This window comes from Anas platyrhynchos, chromosome 10 (assembly GCF_047663525.1).
Source record: "Anas platyrhynchos isolate ZD024472 breed Pekin duck chromosome 10, IASCAAS_PekinDuck_T2T, whole genome shotgun sequence".
Taxonomy (NCBI): Eukaryota; Metazoa; Chordata; class Aves; order Anseriformes; family Anatidae; genus Anas; species Anas platyrhynchos.
Genome location: NC_092596.1, coordinates 315,183 through 337,500, shown reverse-complemented (window position 1 = coordinate 337,500; position 22,318 = coordinate 315,183). Strand labels below are relative to the sequence as shown.

The 22,318-nt window shown below is 41.7% G+C and overlaps 2 protein-coding genes across 2 annotated transcripts; both read right to left on the bottom strand.

The window, feature by feature from the left end:
* Positions 1-4,576: 4,576 nt before the first annotated feature.
* Positions 4,577-6,078, bottom strand: LOC140003350 (uncharacterized). Its single transcript, XM_072043097.1, is given in 3 exon segments — positions 4,577-4,651; positions 4,653-5,495; positions 6,046-6,078. Coding segments are annotated over 3 exon segments (951 nt in total).
* Positions 5,891-16,716, bottom strand: LOC140003335 (ubiquitin carboxyl-terminal hydrolase 42-like). Its single transcript, XM_072043014.1, has 14 exons — positions 15,375-16,716; positions 13,538-13,775; positions 12,592-12,792; positions 11,889-11,999; positions 11,627-11,729; positions 11,355-11,422; positions 11,128-11,198; positions 10,513-10,595; positions 9,484-9,595; positions 8,967-9,107; positions 8,672-8,772; positions 8,067-8,208; positions 7,105-7,386; positions 5,891-6,305 (listed from the first exon to the last, which is right to left on the bottom strand). Exons 2-14 carry the CDS (start codon positions 13,773-13,775, stop codon positions 6,213-6,215), a joined length of 1,746 nt encoding a protein of 581 aa, XP_071899115.1. The 5' UTR covers positions 15,375-16,716; the 3' UTR covers positions 5,891-6,212.
* Positions 16,717-22,318: the final 5,602 nt, after the last annotated feature.

Sequence of the window (22,318 nt, the reverse complement as noted above, 5' to 3'; positions counted from 1 at the left end):
CACAAACCACAAGTTTTTGCTTTAGCAGAATTATAAAGAAGTGGATGCTGTGGTTATACCTTGCTGTCGGTCCTCCTTTAGTGCAAGCTGTGCATGCGGGAAGATCTTCTGCACAACTTGTAAAATATTCGCTCCTGATCTTTTAAAAAGTGGCTTGAAAATGGGTGATAGTGCTTGTCCGGGTGAAGCCACGATCCTGTTTGATGCCGGAACAACCTTCTTCAGAGCCATGAAAAAGTCCTTTGCTTTTATTTTAATAGAAGCAACCTCTCCCTACTTGCATAATATAATGCTTTTTTTTTTTTTTATATAATGCTTTTTTTTTGCTTTTATTTTAATAGTAGCAACCTCTCCCTACTTGCATAAATCTGAGGATAGCATCGACGTAGAGAGCACAGCGCAGCTTCAGTACATAAAGATTTGATATCTGCACCACAGTATCCTAACAAACAAAAATCAAACATTACATCAGTCAAGGCCCAGGTTTACAACATGCAACATTTAAAGAATTTGTAATGCCAAAACCAAACAGGTTAACAGGGAATTCAAAGTGCTACCGCTCTGCAGGGAAGTTTCATGTTGCGCACTGTCTCATCTTGCGCTTATGCAGCTGAAACAGACTCCTCATCAAAAACTATACTCTTGAGGAAGATGCCCCAGAACCATTTAACGTTCTCAGACAACAAAAAGAACGACAACAAAGAGTAAATAGATGAAAGCATCTAACTCTGATTGCTATGAAGGCGTGCCAGCTGCCTCGTTGACTAGTTGTGCAGCAAGGCACAAGAGCTTGGGTACTGCCTGGTACAAGCTAAGGTTCTTTACAACTTGCTCACAAGCAAGAATCCATTTTGGTTTCAGTCTTACCAATGCATTTCTCAGCTAGTTCATCAAGCAACATGTCCGGTGGCTTAGGGGTCCAGTCACGAGTATGAATCTTGAAAATTTCTTTTCTAGCCTGGAAGCAAAATCATTGCGTTTTAGCTTGTCCCAAGTTTTCCTTAAAAATACCAAGAAACAAACAAACCAAAAAGCAAGCAAACAAATAAACAAACAAAAAAAACCCAGTCCTTCCTCAAAACCCCTCATCTATTAATACGCTTTTCTTATTTGCTCAACTTTCAAGTATTTTACAGTTATTTAATATACACTCTGCATTTTCAACCAGGAAATTGAATATTTCTTATTTGTTATACTGAACTTTTTCTAGGAACCTACAATGAAAGAAAAGGCATTTATAGCTTCAATAACAAGTTTCCAAACTACGGGACCTAATGACCCAGAGGAAAATACTGTAATGAAAAATTTATCCAGAAACATTTCTTTGTTGTCCAAAAAACTTCTCTAAAACTTAGCAAGCTTTCATTGTGACAGTCTCATTACTTCATCACATTTGCTTTTCAGGCTGTAAATTCACAGAAAGCACTTCTGGCACAATGCTTCAAATTGCTACAATTACTATAAAGAAGAAAATAATTATGACTCAAACTACTACCACCGATCCGGGGCACAATCAAATGCAAACACGTCCCCTATTCATTCAGAAGTGAAGGATTGAGACCAAAAACACAACTTCATGATGAAAACGCCCAAGTGGACTAAATAATTAAGCAAACAGGTACAACTTTGGGAATGAAAGGTTTGATTATAGAACTAACTACTTGGTGGTATCATCCTGACCATATATATCCAGTACCAGATTTGCCCTCCATGGAACATCGCAGTGTCTCCACATATCACTCTTTTGTTCAAGTTGTCAATTATTTTTTTTTCCTATAAAGTTGGACTTTGCCATGGTAGCACTAACATTCAATTTAAGTTCTCACCTCTTTATTTGGCAAGTTGAAGAGGAACTCTCTGCCAAAGCGTCCTGGTCTTCGTAAAGCAGGATCTGTAGAATCCAGTCTGTTGGTAGCTCCGATTACCACGATCTCCCCTCTGTTATCTGTGCCATCCATAAGCGTCAGAAGAGTTGAAACAATGGAACTAATAGAAAAATATAGTTTTTATTTACTGGTTCAGTAAATTTTGTTACATTCCACATGACTTTCTTGATGCCGGAACAACCTTCTTCCTAGTAGTCATTCAAAAGTGGGAAAAAAATAGTCTACCAAGTCGGGTTTTTTTTTTTGGTTTGATAATAAATCTGCAGACTGGTAAGTCATCAAGCACTTCAAGACTGTTTGAAATAATCTCTACATTAATGGAAAAGGAGTACTGCACACTTCTGCTCAGGAAGAAAATCACGGAAAATGTTCCGTGATGTTCCCTCGTGCTTTGGTAATGCTCTTTCTCAGTGTTTTTAGTCTTGTCCTTTCTACCTTGGCATCTCTCTGCAATAGCTGAGGAGGAAAGCTTTTTAGAGCTACATTCAGTGTCACACTTGAGAGAGGAAGTTTGCCGCAATTTCTCACCAGGCTCAGAAGTCTCTTTGCCGTACAAAACATTTTCATTAGAAATGAGGTCACGTTCTTTTGATCTTCTTGGTTTCTCCTTGTCTCCACCGTCATCACATTGGTACTGTGCGAGGTATTCATCCTTCCCAGTAGATTTCGGAGGGTCCGCGACACTGCACAAAATAAAATCACATTTCTCACTTCTGCTGAAGGACGTGAAGATTAACAGTAAAACCTTCCAAAGGCAAACAAACAAACAAAAACCTCCAGACTACAGGAACACTCGCAAAGATATGCCATTTAGAAACCTCTCCTGCGATAAGGACACCTTCTCCAGCTCCCAGAGAAAGTGTTTTTCCCCTCTTGCTTCTGAAGCCATTGCACTAAAAAAGCACACGCATCTGTCTCCCTCCACATGCTGCTGCTCTGAATAAGAGCCAGAAGATTCAAAACCACCCTATTTGGTCTCCCCACATAGCCGAAAAAAACACCAGTTGAAACAGAGTTTTCTACCTCTCTCCCAAGAATTTACATTCACGTATCCTGTGACTGCAAAAATAGAAGGCGGGGCTCAGGAGGAACAGCCAGTGTTGGAAATGAAAAAAAGCAGCCTGTTTCTTCAGAGTCTTAAGCCTATTCTACTAGGAAAACAAAACAAAACAAAACAAGAGGAGAGGAGAACAACAGCGGGAAATTTACCTATTCTCCAGGTGTTCAATTGCAAAGCCTCCGCTGGAGGATCAACAGCTGTGAATTCAGCGTGCTTAGGAGAAATCAGATCTACGTCTGAACCACAACTATTTCAGTAGTATCACTAACTTATGTTACTCTGAAGAAGCAGTCAGCACCGTTTCTATGTTAGGAAATAGCTGAACAGAGTCTGTTATTCACGTGAAGTAGTCAGGCAGGTTTCTTTAGGAAGGCTGGGTTTCACTAGAACATTACTAGCCTGTAAGCCTCATGGCATCACCTTCCATCTTGACTGCTAAACCTCCTTGCTCCCTACTATCTTCTTTGCCAAGATACAGCTGTCCACGTTTACTTTTCCTACTTGGCTGGACTGAATTTAAGAAGGGATCTTGCAACTCTTCCTCTTGTTTGCCACTTAATCATCACACCAAATGAAAACTATTTGCCTTTCACCTCTTTATTTCAGGCATTCTTTCCTAGTGGTCATTTAAAAACGGAAAGAAAAAGTCCATCAGCTTTTTTTTTTAATATCCAGCAGACTGTTAAGTCACCAAGCACTTCAAGACTGTTGGAAATAATCTCTACATTAATAGAAAAGGAATTCCTCAAACACACTGCGGCCGCTTACCTTTAATACACTCGTTGGATGAGACGGAGCTGTATTTCTTGCTTTCGCCTGCACTGGAAGGCTTCCCTTCCTTGTAAGGTTGTTTACTGCTCTCACTTCTGCATTGCTCACATGAAGAGCCATCTGGAGGATGGGATTCTTCCTTCTTCTCCCGCGTTATCTTCTGGAAATGAGGATCTAAGTGTTCCAAGGAGCCTTTCACTTTCCTGCTGGTTCTCTTTTTTCTTCTTTTTCTTCTCCTTTTTCTTCTTGTTTTACGCTTGGGATTGGCATTGTCAAAGTGGAGCACACAGAAACACAAATCGTGAAGTCTGAAAGAAACATGCAAGTTTAAAAGAGAAAAAAAGATGTGGCACTTGTTGCCTATATGAAACTTTATTTATTTTACCACAGGTGGTGATTTGCAGCATGTCAGCTATTTTGTGGTACTTTGTGCACACGCAACTTACTTTAGATGTAGCAAACTTAAGCCCTCAGATTGGAGGACCATAGGTCCTGGTTTGTACACAGATCATTAACAATGGCTAGCTCTGGAATACGTGCAAGCAGAAAAAAACTTTTAACCTAATCCAGAATGGTGTACGGATGTGTTTCCAACTATGTGGTCCAAAGCTAGTGCTCTGAAACAATTCAGCAATAGCTTTCCTATCTTCACTGATCAACCTAACAACATGATCCCCAGCCAGCTGATGCTATCTAAGTAACTTAGAAACTACCAGAAAAAAAAAAAAAAAAAAAAAAAAAAGAAGAAGAAAAAAAGAGAAGAAAAAAAAAAGGAGAAAAAAAAAAAAAAGAAGGAATACATGAGAAGCACCCAGAAAAGAATTAGGATAAAAAATGCGGAGTATGCTGGAATCCTTGCTTACTTGGAATCCTTCTCTCCATGTTTATCCTTAGACTTCTTTTTCTTCTAGAACTTGTGATATTTTTGCATTTTTTTCACCACCTAAAAGCTCCTTTTCTATCTTTCTGTCTTTCCTTTCTATTTCACTTTCACTACCTTCTGCACGGGTAGATTTTCTTTTTCTGTTTCCTTCTGTTTCATTTTTCTGGCGACAGTTCTCCAAATGAGCTGACACAGGTGGAAGCGCATGTCTTTCACGAGAATGTCTTCCAGAATGTTGCTGAGATACCGAGCAACGATGCAAGTCTGCTCGGGGTGTGCTAAAGCGACGTCCATCTTCATCTCTCAAGAGGGAACCGTGAGGCCATCCACTTTTGTAATGATAATGCTTATGTGACCTGCCGTAGTAAGTTGCAGTCCATTTGTCAAAGGCTGCATCGCCGTGAGAGAACTTTCTCTCTCTACTGTCTCCTGTCGCATGAGGTGAATAGTAATCATTGTAATAGCTACAACTTTCCCACCTCCGTGCTTCATCTCGATAGTATCTTTCTCTGCTCCAACTTCTTTCCCCTTTGGATCGGTAATATCTATTGCTACCTTGTTCTGATCTTCCTCCGCTGCCAGATCTGTACTTTGAATATTTGACTGCTCTTCTGCCATTCTCAGGGCTGTTTCTTTCACCAGGGAAGGATCTGCACCTGCTTCCCTCCCAGTGCTCCTGCTTGTGACGCTTTTGATGAACAACTTCCACGCTCTGAGAACACCTCCTCTTGCTGGAAGGACCTGATTTTTGACTCTCCTTCTCTTCACTAGGAGCATGTTCCCTCTTGCTTTGGTAATGCTCTTTCTCAGTGTTTTTAGTCTTGTCCTTTCTACCTTGGCATCTCTCTGCAATAGCTGAGGAGGAAAGCTTTTTAGAGCTACATTCAGTGTCACACTCGAGAGAGGAAGTTTGCCGCAATTTCTCACCAGGCTCAGAAGTCTCTTTGCCGTACAAAACGTTTTCTTTTGAAATGAGGTCACGTTCTTTTGATCTTCTTGGTTTCTCCTTGTCTCCACCGTCATCACATTGGTACTGTGCGAGGTATTCATCCTTCCCAGTAGATTTCGGAGGGTCCGCGACACTGCACAAAATAAAATCACATTTCTCACTTCTGCTGAAGGACGTGAAGATTAACAGTAAAACCTTCCAAAGGCAAACAAACAAACAAAAACCTCCGGACTACAGGAACACTCGCAGAGATATGCCATTTAGAAACCTCTCCTGTGATTAGGACACCTTCTTCAGCTCCCTGAGAAAGTGCTTTCTTCCCTCTTGCTTCTGAAGCCATTGCACTAAAAAAGCAAATGCATCCGTCTCCTTCCACCTGCTGCTCTGAGAAAAAAGGCATAGGGGCGAGCGGGGAACAGCCAGTGTTTCTCCAGACAGTGGAGAAAAATGGAAAAACATTCTATGAAGGAACACAAGTTCTCCTTGAGGCACCAACCTGCATCAGAGTGATATGCTCAGTGCTGATCATTAGTTCTGTTCGTAACGCTGGACATACAGCATGGAATTGTACTAATTTAAATCCTTCCATTAAATACTATTAGTAGACAGATAAAACCGTAACGAACTTCCATAAGGTCTTGTCTTAATCAGACTGTGCTCATTTTACCTCGTTTCCTCTGACAAGCTGTTCAGCTGGCTGGCTGTGAGGGACTCCGTGATGATTTCTCGATTGACTGAAGGCATAGCTCCAGGCATCTGCAATCAAAACGCACAAGTCAGCAGACAAAAAAATACTATTTGTAGTAGTACTGAGGACTAGTCTTGTCAGAATTTCTCCATTAAATGGTAAGCAAGACCGTTTTGAGTTGTATGCATTATCTACACTTCAAAGATAACCCCAACTCACCTCCCAAAATCTACTTTATGAAACTTAGGAATTTTTATCTCAGCTGAGCTTAAGTTGACAAGTTGTAATGTAAGCTCAGGTCTGCAAATTCTAATGGGATAATACCACAAAGTCTTACAATCACATTTGTGCTGTGTTTTCTCAGTATTTCACCTGAATTAGGAACACAATAAACACTCCCGAATACATCATAGGTGAGAAATTCTCGATGGAGCAAATCTATGTTTCAAGCAATCCATTTGTTTTAGAAAAGAACATCTCAGAAGGTTTAACAGGTTCAACTCGGCAAGTGGAATCATCAAGTTTCAGTCCGTTTTCTTTCGATTCATTAACTAACCTAATAGCACCATTTAGTGAATCGGTTTTTGGCAGCTCATGCTGGGATCTTCCTTCGTCAGCATTCTGACAGGAAGAACCGGAATGCTGCAATGTACGGACTACCTTTCCAACCAAAATTCCATTAGAGGACATTGCATTGCAATTCCTTTTAAATAAGCCCTTTGACTCCTCCTCAGATTTTCCTGAAGATTCTGCACCGTAAGGGACTGTGTTATCAGAGCTGAGTTTAGGATTTTCATTCACTGTTGGCTCCACAAAAATCTCATCAGAAACTTTTTTGCTTGTTTGCATTTGCTTCATTTGCATTACCGAATTTGTAATTGTGGATGAAGGAACAGCCTGGTAGAGATCTTCGTCCTCCGCAGCACTGCTAAGACAGTCAGGCTGTGACACAGTCCGACGAGCAGGCAATTTATTGTGAATACTGGAGGTGATCTTCTGTTTTCTTGACGGATCAGTAATTGAAGGCCTGGTAATTGTCTGGTTTTGAACACAGGCCATCGGTGGTGCTGAAGATGGCCTTTTTAGGGTGACACCAGTGGTCTTTGCGTCCTCTTTTATGGATCCATTTCCATTTAAACGGCTTGAATTCTGTATTTAAAAAGAAGAAATGGCAAGATGGATTAACGCAAACACTGCATTTAACATTTTGAAACACAAAACTCTCCTACTGAGTATTTCTACAAATGGTCTTAACACCTACAAAGAAAAACACACTGCCCTTTAAAGATAAATGCAAGTCCAATAAGCGTATTCAATTCCTGCTTTTGGTTTACAGCCGACTGGAATCAAATTAACATCATCTTTGAAAACCAGCCAAACAACTTAACATTACCTGCTGCTATTCCCAAATATATTTATTTTCCCCTTTAAACATACCCTGAAAAGCCTGAAGTAATTGTTCTGGTGCTCAGGAATAAGACAATTAGTTTTCCCTGTCTTAGCTAAAGTGACGACGATAGGAAAAACAAGTCCTCTTTTAAATGATTCGAGGATTAGTACACTCTGCTTAAATTGTCAAAGAGCGTAGCTCTCTGTGCTTTAGAAAGCTGTCTTGGAGGTATAAAGTAATGGAGTCGCATGGCTGCACAATTTAGCAGTAACCACTGTTTGAATGACTCTGGCTGTAGCATGAAGGCTGTGAAGAAAGCTGCAGCATGGGAAGGAAAACAAAACTAAGATGCTGAAAACCAAACAAAAAACCCCACACCAAACCCCAAACCCACTAGCAGTTTGGTGCCGTTACCTGCCCTCCCACTTCCCTGAATTACCTTAATCATATGAGGAAGAAGTCGTGGTCCCATAAATCCAGCCTGCTTACTATTAGCCCCCTGCTGACCAGGAGGGAATGAACAGGGATAAGATGGTGCTGGCAAGTAAAACGCACGTTCTCCAAGTGTCAAATCATAGCGCCTTCAGAAAAGAGCAGTGATCGGAGTTTAGTTTTTCTTTCAGCCTACTCTTGGATTAAATCCCATCCTATAATTTTAGAGGAACAGTTCATACGATATGGAAGCCTTCTCTACAGAAGGCTTCGCCAAGACTACAAACTGAAAAGGAGAGAACAGTCTTCCTACTAAGACTATCACTTTCAGAACAATCATTCATTCTTACACGACAGATGACCTTCATTTTTCTCCTTCTCTAAATTAGCCAGCTACAGGTAACACATAGATAGCAATTTACACAAGTGCTGCAGTTTCAGGCCAAGCAACAAAAGATAATAAATGACACAGAGAATTTCAGGTTAGACAGAACTGAATTAGACAAATAATAATCTTTCCCTGGGATAGCAAGAAAAACACTTGCAAAACAGAAAAATATCAATAACAGGAAAGTAAATCTCTTCTGAACACATGTTAAGATTTGTTATTACCTGATATAAAAAAGTATGTAAGCTTGCTGACCAAGAACTCTCTTAATGTCAGTACGGACTACTTTAGCATCATTCATCTGATACCAAAGTCCATTACCAGCCTGCAAATAAAGACAACCATTTCTTTAGGTGAATTGCACGTGTTCCAAATGAAATCACGGATAGGAACAAAATACACACGTGTCAAATAAAAATATAATGAAATCTTTTTCCCTAGAAACAGTAGCTGCTAGTCACGCTTTCACTGGTTTGCCAGCACAACCTTTACCCTGTTAGAAATGCTGTTGACTTCTACCTTTACATAGCATATATAGTGTCCTGAGTGACAGCTGACACCGTGATGTACCAGCACCGCGTATAAGGCATAGAGCAGTGGTTCTCCCATTGACTGTGACATGTAGGCTCTCAGGTCCAAATACTCCGGATATTTCACCACCTAAAGAGAGACCAAGAAGATAGAAAAGTATCCCAGAGTACTTCGTGGACTAGCCAGAGAAAAACACTTCCAAAAAACACAGACTAGAATTTATTTCTAGAATATATTTCTAGAAGATATTTCTTGATTCACTACAAATAAGTCTTCCCATAAACAATGTTTAAGACTAGAAGTTGCAGAGAACTGTTTCCTGATGAATCAGCCTTCTCAGAGGAAAGCATATGCTTCTTGTCAAGCGGGAACTTTATTGATATTAAGAGAAAGAATAAGCCATAGTCGTTAGTCTACAATTACTGTCTGAAAATATAAACAACTTTCAGCTTTGGGGGATGTCCCATTACACAATGATATAGTTGCATTACAGTGGTAAATATACCTTGTTGATCTTTCCACCTGTGAAATCTGCAAATCTTTTCAGTGATATTGTGAGAACCTTGGAAGAACGGTGTATGGTAAATCTCTTGGATGCAGGAACCATCTTATTACACCTTAAAAACAAGCAGAGATAAGTGTTTGAAGGCATCTTCTTTTTTCGCCCCCAAAACAAACTCGTTTTAATGTCTCACGCATGCCTATGCTATTTGAATGACATTTACTTGCATAATAGGTTGGTCTTTTTTCTTTTCATAAACCCATGCACTGCGTGTCAGGTTTGTTAATACAGTGAAGAAGGTAAATTCTCCCAAAACCCCGGGCATAGCAGGAACAGGAATCTCTCACGAAAGGGTATTACCAGGTTGGATGGCAAGGTACCATTTCTTGGTCTACAAAAGTGGCTATTTGAACTCCAATCCTGGATACATTCTTTCAGCTTTCAAGGGAAATACAAATAATGAAAGTGGAACGAGAGAGCCTTGGTCCCCAGGACTAGAAATTGCAAATAATCTCCAACATAGGTCGTCTATCAACATCAAAAATACAACAGAAGCACATGGTCATTCTACAGGAGGGAGACATTTAACAGTAGGAAGTCTTCATGTACTGAGCTTGTCTGGAAAGACACTGAAACTGTCTGCCATCCTTTGAAACACAATAGTTCAGTTTGATACATTGCCCGCTCCAAGGTAGGACCTACAGTGTAAGCAGTGAAAATTAGCCACTAGCCCAGAGAACAACGGAAACTGGGCAGTTTACATCAAGAAAAGTACTGTCGAGAGCTAATAAATAGAAAGAACAAAAGTATCTCTTTTTGAATTCTGATGGCAAAATACGAGCCAGAGAATTGCAAACCCATAGGGAATGCCTCTGAACAAGACTTCCCCCCTCCAAAGAAACAAAAATCCAAGTGTTTTATAAACTTCCACAAAACTCGTAAGTAGATCCAAAGTTTAGAGGTAGTCCAACAGAGTCATGCAACATATAAAACTGACATCTAGGATTAAGACCTAATTCGTCAAAATCTTACTCGCTACATTTATAGCAATTCTCTCCACCCAGCTCTTCAGGTTTCACAAAGAGTTCCAGAGCTCTGGTAACAGATGAAACCGCCTAGAGGAGCGAGAAAGAAGAGCGTAAAGTCACCGTAAATTCAAAATTCCAGAGACGTACTAGTAGTTTGTAAGAGAATCTTACTAACATACTCCAGCGATCTACTATGAGCACTGTGAAGAAGGAGGCAGAAAGAGCATGCTCAGCATTGACCTCACCTGGAAGTCATTTGACTTCGGAACAAATACTTTTCCAGTAGCCTAGACAGCACCTATAGTGTGCTTTGTCATCAATACCGGGGACAAATTCATCAGTCTAACAATTAGATGTACATTGGGGTAGAACAACAGAGAAGTATGACAGCATTATAATTTTTGCAGAAAGAGAATTCTTTCCCCTTAAACCCAATGCAAATGTGGAGACTATTTACATGGGTTCCACAGAAGGACAAAGTCCAATCCACTTCCTTAGCACCACCAAGCTCTTACGTTTTAACATTATATGTGGTTTGGTTTTTTAAGGTAAACAAGTTTAATTTAGAAAGTTAGGCATGTACTTAAACATCATGAATTATATTTAGAAAACATCTTACCTTTATATCCAAAGTGATATCAAGAAATGCCTCATACGTATCCGAAACTGCTTTGCAATTCAAGCACTTCACTGGAAGCAAAATATAAATGCTTAACCTTATGTGAAGGAGACTAACTGTCCAAATTCAAGTTGTTGCCAGATACTACTTTAGACAAACTACAGACTGCTTTACTACCGACAAAAGACACAGATCAGTTCTAAGGACAGGAATATTTTTTAAAGTACCTCTCGATCTTAGAAATCCTCCAAATATTTGATGAATGATGGTGGTAGCTTGAGAAGATCTGTCCAATCTGGAAATAAATTATAATCAGACCTCAGAAGATTTAAGGCGCAGAGTTAACTCTTCAAAGAGTTTTATGAAAACTAAGGATGATGTAGACTTTCGTTGCTGATAGTAAATAAGGCACTAAAAGGTGCTAGAGATCATTTTTGATAGTAAATAAAGGACTAGAAGGGGCTAGAGAATGTATGAAAGTGAACTTGTTTATGCTTACTCAGTGCTTCCATTCAAGCACGCTTCCTGCATAGCATCAACAGTATAGCGCAAGAACTCGTGTGCGTCTTCTTGACTGCCAAAACGGAAATGTTGTCCTATTCCTAAAGAAGAAGATGATAGTATTCACCTCATTTAAAAATGAAATCATTCTTGTATTTCTAAAATCTCTCTTCTTTCTAGTGTTAAAACCACTTATACACATCAAATAAGTATTTGAAGATTACAAGCTATCGAAAAGAAACACATCTGAAGCCACTTACGACTGAGATTACTGATAACATGCGTAGGCTCGATGGCATCAACAGTGCAACGCAGGGCCTGGTTAATGTGAGTCTCCATTGTGCACATCATGCAAAAATCTTGTTCACGACCTGAAGAGTGAAAGAAGAAAGCATCCCAGTCCAGCAAAATATCCATAACTACAAACAAACATCTAAGTAAAATTTAAACTATAGATACGATATCCACTCTCCTTGCTACATTCTATTCTCCCAAGATGCCAATGTCCCAACAGTCTTGTAACATTTCATTTCACACAACTTTACAGAATAAAAGTATCCACTAAGCCTGTATTCAAATGCATTTTGTGATGAGAAATCTAAAAGACTACTGCAAAGTCACATTTGTAAAGGCTGACAGGAATGTGAACTCCACAGGCTGAAAAATGTATTACTCTCTAAAATTACTACTAAATGCATTACTGTCCAATGCACTTCATTATTCCCACGAAGCAATAAATGATCCTTTAATAAATACATAAATAAATAAATAAATAAATTCATTCATTAAACAAACAGTGCATTAATTGCACTCCGTATGCTATTCGGAGCCCACTGCTAATACAGTGCTCAAAGCCAGCTTCTACAGGTAAAATCAGGCAAATAAGCTTGTCTCAGAATCACTGCTGTTCTTTCACCTTCAGAGCTGTCCAACAGATTTGAAATACTCTTAGAAAGTACTCACATGACTGGCCGTGCTCGAGAGAAAGCATGTAATTGGCAAGTGGGGGTGTGTAGGTCAAACACTGTAGAGTAGCATTAAGAAAACATGTGTTGCCAAGATTGTACAGGCCAACTCCAACACTTTGTGTTTCTCGCCAATCCATACAAATCTTCTCAGGTGGAAAAAGAATGCTCTGTGGTGGAGCAATTCCATCATTAACGACTGCAAGAAAGTTAAATTTAAAAAGAGATTTTGTTTGTTTGTTTCTAAGGAAGGTATTTAAAAAAATACTATTCTGCAGGAGCACCTAGAGGAGCTAGCTACAATCCAAGCCAGAAGAAAATTATTGCAGACAGCTTTAATACCGCCAAATTCAAATTGGCTGGTCAACACAATGTTTTGGGGAAAAAAAAAAAACAAAAAACAGCTTTCGTCAACCATTTTAATTTTTCTAAGGCAAGGCTAACTGCCATTCTGTTTGCAGTACCTAATGCCAAGTTCCTCTCCATCTATAATCTTTAACCTGATTAACTCAACTACTGTTTTTTTCCTTATTATAACTTAAACCACAAGCTTAGACTTGAAATTATACGGAAAAAAGGTAAAAACTAGTAACTAGGAATGACGGTACCCCTACAGATACCAGATCTTTTCCTGAGCAATGTTATCATTCAAAAAACGTGTGAAAAATGGAAGCTGTGAATAGCAACAATCAAACACTTTTCTTTGCAAAACGGAAAAGACATGGATGAATCTGTGCATTACAAAAAGCTCCCCATATTTCTCTGTTGACTGTAAATATATCAAAATTAATTTCTGTAACATCAGTCACTTCAGTTGCCTTAGGGGATTCGCTTTTGAAGTCTTTGTTCACACTAGTCCCCTTCTCTATCAGTGCAACAAGTAAGAACTGCATTTTCTACTTTTGCTTTGAAGAAAATGGAGTCAGGATAAAGCTCACACTTACTTAGATCTCTTGGGGCAAAAGCCTTAGATTTTTCAGATGATCTACAGTAAATAGCACCTCCACGTCCTTGGGCCACAGAGACTTGGCTTGAATCTTCTGCAGGCGGTATCTGGCCCCAGTTTGCGGTGCGTGACATCAGTATTTTAGTACTTGGTTTCTTGGATTTGCCAGACCGCCTTGAAGAGGGCTTTTTAGACTTTGAAGATTTGGGCTTCTTAACTACGGTCATTGTTGACATCTGCGACAGAGACAGAAGTTCTGGTTGACGTAAGAATATCAAGAAGCATTCCAAGAAGAAAAGAATAGCAGAAGTCCTGTCACTTAATCTCAAAGAAACAGCCTTAAGAACTAAATCGCTGGTATGAATGATTTAAAAAGAATCCCCAAACTAAACACACAAAGTGAAAATTTCCATCTAAACTCTATCGGTATTACTTTTAGCTTCTGCAGAACTAGTGGCTGATGCCATTTCTTTCACTTCTGTAGGATTTTAATCCATTACAACTCTGGAGTCTTTTTAATATAAAAATGTAGAAGACATTCTCTGAGGGGAATCAGTTATTTATTGATTTCCAGAGTTGCACAATTATCTGTTAATTATTACCTATGATCTAATAGGTAATTGTTGCAATTATCTATTGCTGGCGTTAGTAATGGAACACTATTACTTCACTGCCTGTGTTTTTCTGTTTCGTGTGCACAAAGGTACCCAGAACTCACTGCTCCTTTTCTTCTGTCTTTCCAGGGATCGCCCTCTACCTCACTGTCTACTGCACCAATCATGAGGGGTTTGTTGTTATTCTATAATGAGCCTAGCTTTTAAATACACCTTTTCTGGGCGTCACTTTGTGATAGCAAGTTAATTTGTGAGGGCTCCTCAGTCTACATCATGTGGTCGCTTTTTCCAGGTGAAAAAGCGGAGCCGTAAGTGGCAGTACACTAAAGCCCTGGCATGTTGAGATCCAAGAAGAGAGATGTTTGGCCCTCCTTCTCACTCCTGGGAACCATATACCTCAAAACCCACAGAGGATGGGCTATATCTCAGAGAAATCTTGGGAAAGGAGAGCATGAAGAGCACGTTTGCAAATTTATTTCTCCCTGGGCTTCTTCTGCTTCTCCACGAAATACGAGTTTGAATATAACTTTGGCAGCAGTACTTCTGGTGTTTTACTCCTACCACATTTAAAACTCCTACAAAAAACTGAAACGTTAGACTAAAAAGCAGCTCTTTCCGTTCTGCTTTGTAAAGTTGCACGTTTTCCTCATGCAAAACAACAGGGCAATGTAAGCTAGAAACGGAAATGCTGAATGTAAAACAAAACAAAACAAACCTCAGCCCTCCAGGACAAAAGCCAATAACTGCTACAAAGTCCTTTTTAAAATGCTGATTAGGTTTCAAGGTGATACCGCTTTAAATAAGCATAATTGTGTGTCCGTAGGCAGAAGCATCCATGACAGGATGAACTTCTATACTTCATGTTTTGTTACTGTCTTACTGTAGCACACAGGGACTTGTTACCTATAGGGAAACCACTAACCTAATGGAGCGTTTAAAACATAAGCTAGTTTGTTATACCAAAATGACTGAGAGAACAAAGCATAAAGTGCTTTCAGATTTCTAGCACGCCTTGATTGCTATCCATTAAACTTCAGACACGTTAAACAAAACACAGTAAATAAGAAAACTCCTAGTCCCACAGCTGGCAAATTATGTGCAGAGGTTGTAACTAGAACTTTTTTCCCTTGACATTTTACATTTAAGATTGATTTTAAATCCATTTTATACACACTTTCCATTCCTGAAAAAACAATACGCAAACCTGAAAAATGCATTTACACGAGAAATGAAGTCGTCCTTGTCCGACTGGAAGACTAAGGTGACAGCTCCTGGGCTCAGGGATTTTCAGATAAGCTCCGATCTTCACCAGTGACAGCTCCTTTTTTCGGATTGAAAGAGAAAATGTTTCAGCAACACACTGAAAACACACTTAAGGGACAAGAAACAAAATTAAGACTGTAGTGAGAAGGAGAAAAGAAAAACAACACTGGGGAAGAAAGGAAAAGGTAAAGGAAAAAGGAAAAAGGAAAAAAGCCTTGATCTTTATACTGACCAACGAGATAAGCCTTACACATTTTTAAGTTTATTTTTGACAACTGATTGAGGCGTTACCAGGTATTAAGTACGATTCAAGAGCAAATATTAACACTAGAAAGAAGAAATCCGATCCACCACCACTGTTTCAAAATACATCCATTTCTAATGTGGAGATAACGTCTCTCTGACAAGGTAGTAGAAAAACTGTAAATACCGACAGAGCTTCCTCTCCCGATGTTCCATATACATACCGATGCTGTTCCTACACCTACGCTCTGAGCATAAATTTATGTTGACATGAGTATCGGGTGTTACTCCTCTCTTTGTTTGCCTTGAGAGACACACCTCTTGTCCACTGAAAAGTAAACTCAAGATTCCAGATCAGTTAAGACAGTTGCTATCCCCCCATTCAGAGTTCTGCAGCAGCACTGTTCAGATGTGTTTAGCAGTCTCTTTAGAAAATGTTATCACTTAGGACCTGCTTCTCAGTAGGTACACGTTTGGCCTCCGCTTAGCAGAGAGTCAATCCCAGCTTAAGCTTTCGTACAAGAGCCCCTTCACAAAACGGACTTGGGCCCTGACATAACTGAGCTTAACCTTTAACCTTGAAGCTTCCTTAAAGAAGGAAGCAGCACCCAGGCCAGGAAATAGAAATTAATCGTCACTTTACCCTGAAACGCAGTGAGCTATTCTGTGCTGGCAGGATTGCTGCCGGGCTGGCCGACGAGGCGGCGGGCAGCTCCCCGGGGCCACAGGGCCTGTCACAGGGAGCCGCCGGAGGTCTCCAAGGTCCGGGAACAGCGGCAACAGCGGCAACAGCGAGGACAGAGGGGACAGCAGCAACAGCAGCAGCCACCTCAGCCAGGGCCGTCTCCACAACCGCCAAAACGGTCTCGGAATGCTGCCGAACTCGGAGCTCCAGCGTGACGCCTTTTGAACCTGGCCGCTGGAAGGACCTGCTTTTTGACTCTCCTTCTCTTCACTAGGAGCATGTTCCCTCGTGCTTTGGTAATGCTCTTTCTCAGTGTTTTTAGTCTTGTCCTTTCTACCTTGGCATCTCTCTGCAATAGCTGAGGAGGAAAGCTTTTTAGAGCTACATTCAGTGTCACACTTGAGAGAGGAAGTTTGCCGCAATTTCTCACCAGGCTCAGAAGACTCTTTGCCGTACAAAACGTTTTCTTTTGAAATAAGGTCACGTTCTTTTGATCTTCTTGGTTTCTCCTTGTCTCCACTGTCATCACATTGGTACTGTGCGAGGTATTCATCCTTCCCAGTAGATTTCGGAGGGTCCGCGACACTGCACAAAATAAAATCACATTTCTCACTTCTGCTGAAGGACGTGAAGATTAACAGTAAAACCTTCCAAAGGCAAACAAACAAACAAAAACATCCAGACTACAGGAACACTCGCAGAGATATGCCATTTAGAAACCTCTCCTGCGATTAGGACACCTTCTCCAGCTCCCAGAGAAAGTGTTTTTTCCCCTCTTGCTTCTGAAGCCATTGCACTAAAAAAGCACACGCATCTGTCTCCCTCCACATGCTGCTGCTCTGAATAAGAGCCAGAAGATTCAAAACCACCCTATTTGGTCTCCCCACATAGCCGAAAAAGACACCAGTTGAAACAGAGTTTTCTACCTCTCTCCCAGGAATTTACATTCACATATCTTGTGACTGCAAAAATAGAAGGCGGGGCTCAAAAGGAACAGCCAGTGTTGGAAATGAAAAAAAGCAGCCCGTTTCTTCAGAGTCTTAAGCCTATGCTACTAGGAAAACAAAACAAAACAAAACAAAACAAAACAAGAGGAGAGGAGAACAACAGCGGGAAATTTACCTATTCTCCAGGTGTTCAATTGCAAAGCCTCCTCTGGAGGATCAACAGCTGTGAATTCAGCGTGCTTAGGAGAAATCAGATCTACGTCTGAACCACAACTATTTCAGTAGCATCACTAACTTATGTTACTCTGAAGAAGCAGTCAGCACCGTTTCTATGTTAGGAAATAGCTGAACAGTCTGTTATTCACAGGAATTATTCAGGCAGGCTTCTTTAGGAAGGCTGGGTTTCACTAGAACATTGCTCCGCAAGTCCCTTCTATTCCTTTTCCCCTTAGAATCTGGGGATGTTTCAGCTAAAAAGGAGGGCAGAAACACTCTCCGTAGGTCTCCACCATGTAGTAAAACAGTGCTGTGTACCTGGTTAACTTCTGCAACCAGCAAAGCATTGCTATTTGCAGCAGTGCCCTGACCCCAGCCTCTTGCTGAGCTCCGTCCTGTGCTGCTCGGATGCTCCCGCTGCTCAGACACGGGGGCTTAGAGAGCCACCGGGCCAGCACAAGCCCCCGAGCTCACTGTCAAACTTCACTTTTGGCATCTTTCACTTCACCATCGCCGCCGGACGAGGAGCCCAGCAATGCCTGACGCCGCTCCGGGCTCACCTAAACGCGGGGCAGGAAATTCAGATTCAAAGCTGCGAAGGTTTTTCTTAGTGAAAGCATGGAATGAGTGGCCATCGGTGACTAACCTTACAGGAAGGCATTCACTTTGTGAATGCTGCACTGAGTGAAGACTGAAGGCGTTTTCTGAGTGACCTAAGGAGAGCCCTCCCCGAAAAGCAGGACGTTTTATTGTCTATGTAACATCTCCTTTGAAGGCTCGAGCATGAGATACACCAGGTTTAAAATCTCAAGACACGGATCTGCCACCACAGAAGCAATACATTTCATCTACTAAGCCTAAATACCGTATTTTGCCTCCTCTGTAGGTTTAAAAAAACACGGCCATGCTCGAAGGAATGCATTCTCAGATATTCTACGTATTTACAGTGCTTTAATTAATACCACAGACATGTTGTGCTGTTGAGGGGAATTTGCAATTACATTTTCATTTCCAACCAAACGCAGCCTGACACAAATTGGGAGCAAAAGGAACTAATCATCTGGAAGCCGGGATATGCATCATTCGCCATTTTCTAAGAAAATGACAAAAATATAAAACCCCAGCAGTCTGAGAATGTGAGCGCTGAGGTAAAGGCCTGATCAAACAAACGCACACAACTATGATTTGTCCTTTTAACTCAGCAAAAGTCTGCAAACTGCCATGGTAGCAAATGAGGAGAAGGAGCTGGTATTTACAGAAGTTGCAGCTGAAGATTCAGATAAACCATTCGGGTCGATGCTCCCTTCCTGCAGGTTTAAGCTGCGGTCACATCGCCTATTTCAAACCCTTTTGATTTCTACCAGTCACCCCAGATCCCACCTATTTTGCACGTTTTCCAATCAATGAATTCGCTACATGATTTCTGGGGCAGAAGAGCAGGCCTGGTGAAGAGGAGCATGCCTGGTGCCATCATTCAATCAAATCAAAAGCGTCCAGGAGAAGCCCGGGGTGTGGTACTCACAGGGAATGTTTGCGAGCGGCCAAGTTCAGCAGAAGAGAATAGGCAGGACTGGAAGCCCAGGGGAACGAGATGCATCTGTTGTTGCAGGCAGCCCCAGCAAAATGTTACAGCTTCACTAGCCTGGGGCATGATCCCCCCCTTCCCTTTTCACAGCCAAGTACAATATTAGCTTGCCTTTTCTTTTTTTTTTTTATTATTATTATTATTTTTATTTCTTTTTGCCATCGTCAGGCTGAGGCCGGCTGAGAATATTTTGTGTCTAGACTAATAAATGTTTGTGCAGATTTTACAAGAGCGGCTTATGGGAACAGAATCCACTTTTTGTTTTCTGCTGGAGGAAAAAAAATAAAATAAAAATAAAGGAGGAGCATTAAAAGCAACCAAGCACCCCCGTGCATTTGTTTGAAATTGCATATTACGGTGCTGCTATTTTATGTGCAATCAATACATAATTTGGAAGAAAAAAATGCTTTTAAAATTCAGAGCTATCCCTGAGCAGCTAAGGTTCTCTTGGAAACTGAAGGAGGAGTCTGAAATTATTGTTCTTTTGTTTGCCTCCCCCAGTGGGAAAGGCAGCACACAAGTAGAAACCACTGTGCTTTGAGGCGGCATGAATCATTAAGAATAAAGATCCCCCCCCATTTAAACATGAGATATTAAAACTGAATCTAGGACAAAGGTAAACTAAACAGACTCCTTCCTTCCCAGGCAGTCAGTGGGTTAAATCAAATATCAAAGGGGCAACATCAACCTTATAACTTCCTCTGCCGAAATTAAAAAAAAAAATAAAGGTAACTTCTATTTTGCCTGCCCCGACCCCAATCGCATCGCCCGAATGGGTGCAAACTGCTGGGATATGTGAGGGCCCAAGCCTACATTTTCCCTTTTTCGTATTTGTTGGAGGAGGGCGGGGTATCTCCAGATGAAATGGCTGACCGAGCTTTTTATTTCCTCGCTTTGGGTGGAAATGACTGAATCTTTCCAGGCAGCGGAGCAGTGCTCGACCGGCTCCCTCGGCCTCCCCGCGTGGGAAGAGCTCTGCCGGGAGCAGCCCGCGTAACCCTCAGATGCCAGCCCCATCAGGATTAGGTCCAGCAATGGGATGTTGGCTCCTCTAAGTGAGGACGCATCCTCTCGAAACACATACACAGAGATTTAAATGAGATATTCCCAAGAACACCTGCCTATTCTTTCAGCACGTGTGCAAAGAGTAAATTCATTTTACTTCATTCCTCTTTTTCTCAACTCTCCCCTCCTTCCTCCGGAAGGAAACAGCCAAGCAATATTAGCAGGGCCTTCCTTTTCCCCTGGTGGAGTCCAAGAACGCGAGAACTGAGAAAAGCGACTTGTCAGGAATCAAGTTTAAGAAGAGTGTTTGTGGACTGCGAGGTAAAATACCGGAAGCTGTAATCAGAAACACAACTTTTAACTAAAAAAAGCTTCTTTCCATTGTAAATTATTCCAGTTAGTGAAATAACAAATTAGTTCTCTGCTCAGCCACAGCCTCCTCCACCAAATTTAAGTAAAACCTGCAAAGAAGTTGAAGTTGTAAAACATTTGTCAGATGCAAGGGGCAGCGTTGCGTGGGTTAGCATCACGCTCAGATGCCCACAGTACCAACAGGTGCTTTCTTTCCAGAGGCACTGGCTCCTCCACGAGTTCCCCGCACGAAGAACTGAAGAAGCTGCAGGCAGGGTGAGCCTTCCTCAGTCCTCATCCTCACAGCGAGGAGTACTGGGGACGGGGAGCTGTGTTTCGGCTTGCTAAGAAGCAGAAACCCCCCGAGTTTTCAGGCGGGCTCCGCTCAGCTCCCCTTGTGACTGCTGCTCGGGACATGACCCTGCCTTGCTCAGCACCCTCGACTCCAGCAGGTGCTGCTGCTGGCAGCTGCCCTATGTATACAAAAAAAGAAGAAACCAACACAGTATTTTCCTGCTTTTAAGTATATCCCAAAGATTTACTAGGCATTGTGACGTTCTGCAGAAGCCCACAGCTGTAACTAAGGTTTGTGGGGTGTAGAGGGGCTGGGGGCTAAACAAGGCCAAGAAGAGCCACATCTCCTCCCCGGTTGTCTCCCCTGTACTCTTTTTAGGACATCCAACATTCCCAGATCTCGTTTTGTCCCAGTGACCAAACAGGAGCCTGGCACTCATGCACTACGCCTTAAAACCTCTACAAACCGTGCGCCTAAGTCACAGCACTCATTATAAGCCGGCAGCTCTTTCTGGTCTCACAAACTATATGTGGCTTGAGAGATGCTCTCCAGATTCAGGGCGCTGAACACCTGCAGCCTTTGCCATAACCATGACAAAGTTCAGGAGCTCCCTGCTGGCTCCAAGGCTGGCTCCAGCAGCGGCTTCAAGCTGTGGGTCAAGAAGGCCAAGACACCCAACGAGAACCTGCAACACCAAGTGGCTTTCTGGAACGGCTCCAAACACAACTGGAAGCCTGTTGGTTTTTTTGGAAGTGAGCTCTTGTGGACCTGTTAGGTGCAAGCAGAAGTCAAACTCTCAAAGCATGTTTGCATCATTAAGCTCTCCATGATCTATCTCCAAGGTCTTCTAAGAGCTAGTAGCAACGTGGTCAGAGTTCTTGCCTGTTTTTCCCTTCACGTTCTTCCACGTCAGCAGCCCTGTGCTCCCTTTGGGCTGACTTCCAGAGCTGGGTAGAAAGGATCCCCTGGAAGCAGAGATGCTGCTTTATGCAACACCTTGCAGCTCACTGCACTCTGAAGGGTACACGAAAAGAGGTGAGTGGTCCTGGTGTGGTTCCTTCCAGCTCTCAGAAAGGCAAGAGAACTGGAAATGAACCATCAGCCAAAGGGAGGCACGGCGCAGCCTTGCGAAATGCCATCTGGCTGCTACAGGATAAGGAAAGGAGGCATTTTTGGTGGCTCCCATCTCCACAGAAAAAGAAACAACTATTTATGCAGCAGAGTGGTTGGAGTATTTCAGGAGGCCCTGAGCTACCCCAAAAACCAACAACAAAACCACAAACCAACCCGAAACCAAACCAAACTAACATGATGGACTGCAATAAAAGATGAACATCAGAATTAATACTACCAATGACAATAAAGATGTTGAAAACTTGAGTCATCACATCCCTTGTGTAGACTGCAGGAGGAAGCACCTTTAGTGCCTGATGTGACAGTGTCAGAAAGTTAATTAATAACACCACAAAACTGGATTCCTGTGAGCACACACTCGGCAAAGGTGATACAACCGACAGCCGGACTTGAACACTGATACTGGTACCTGACTGGGAAACAGCGAGGAAACAAAGGGAG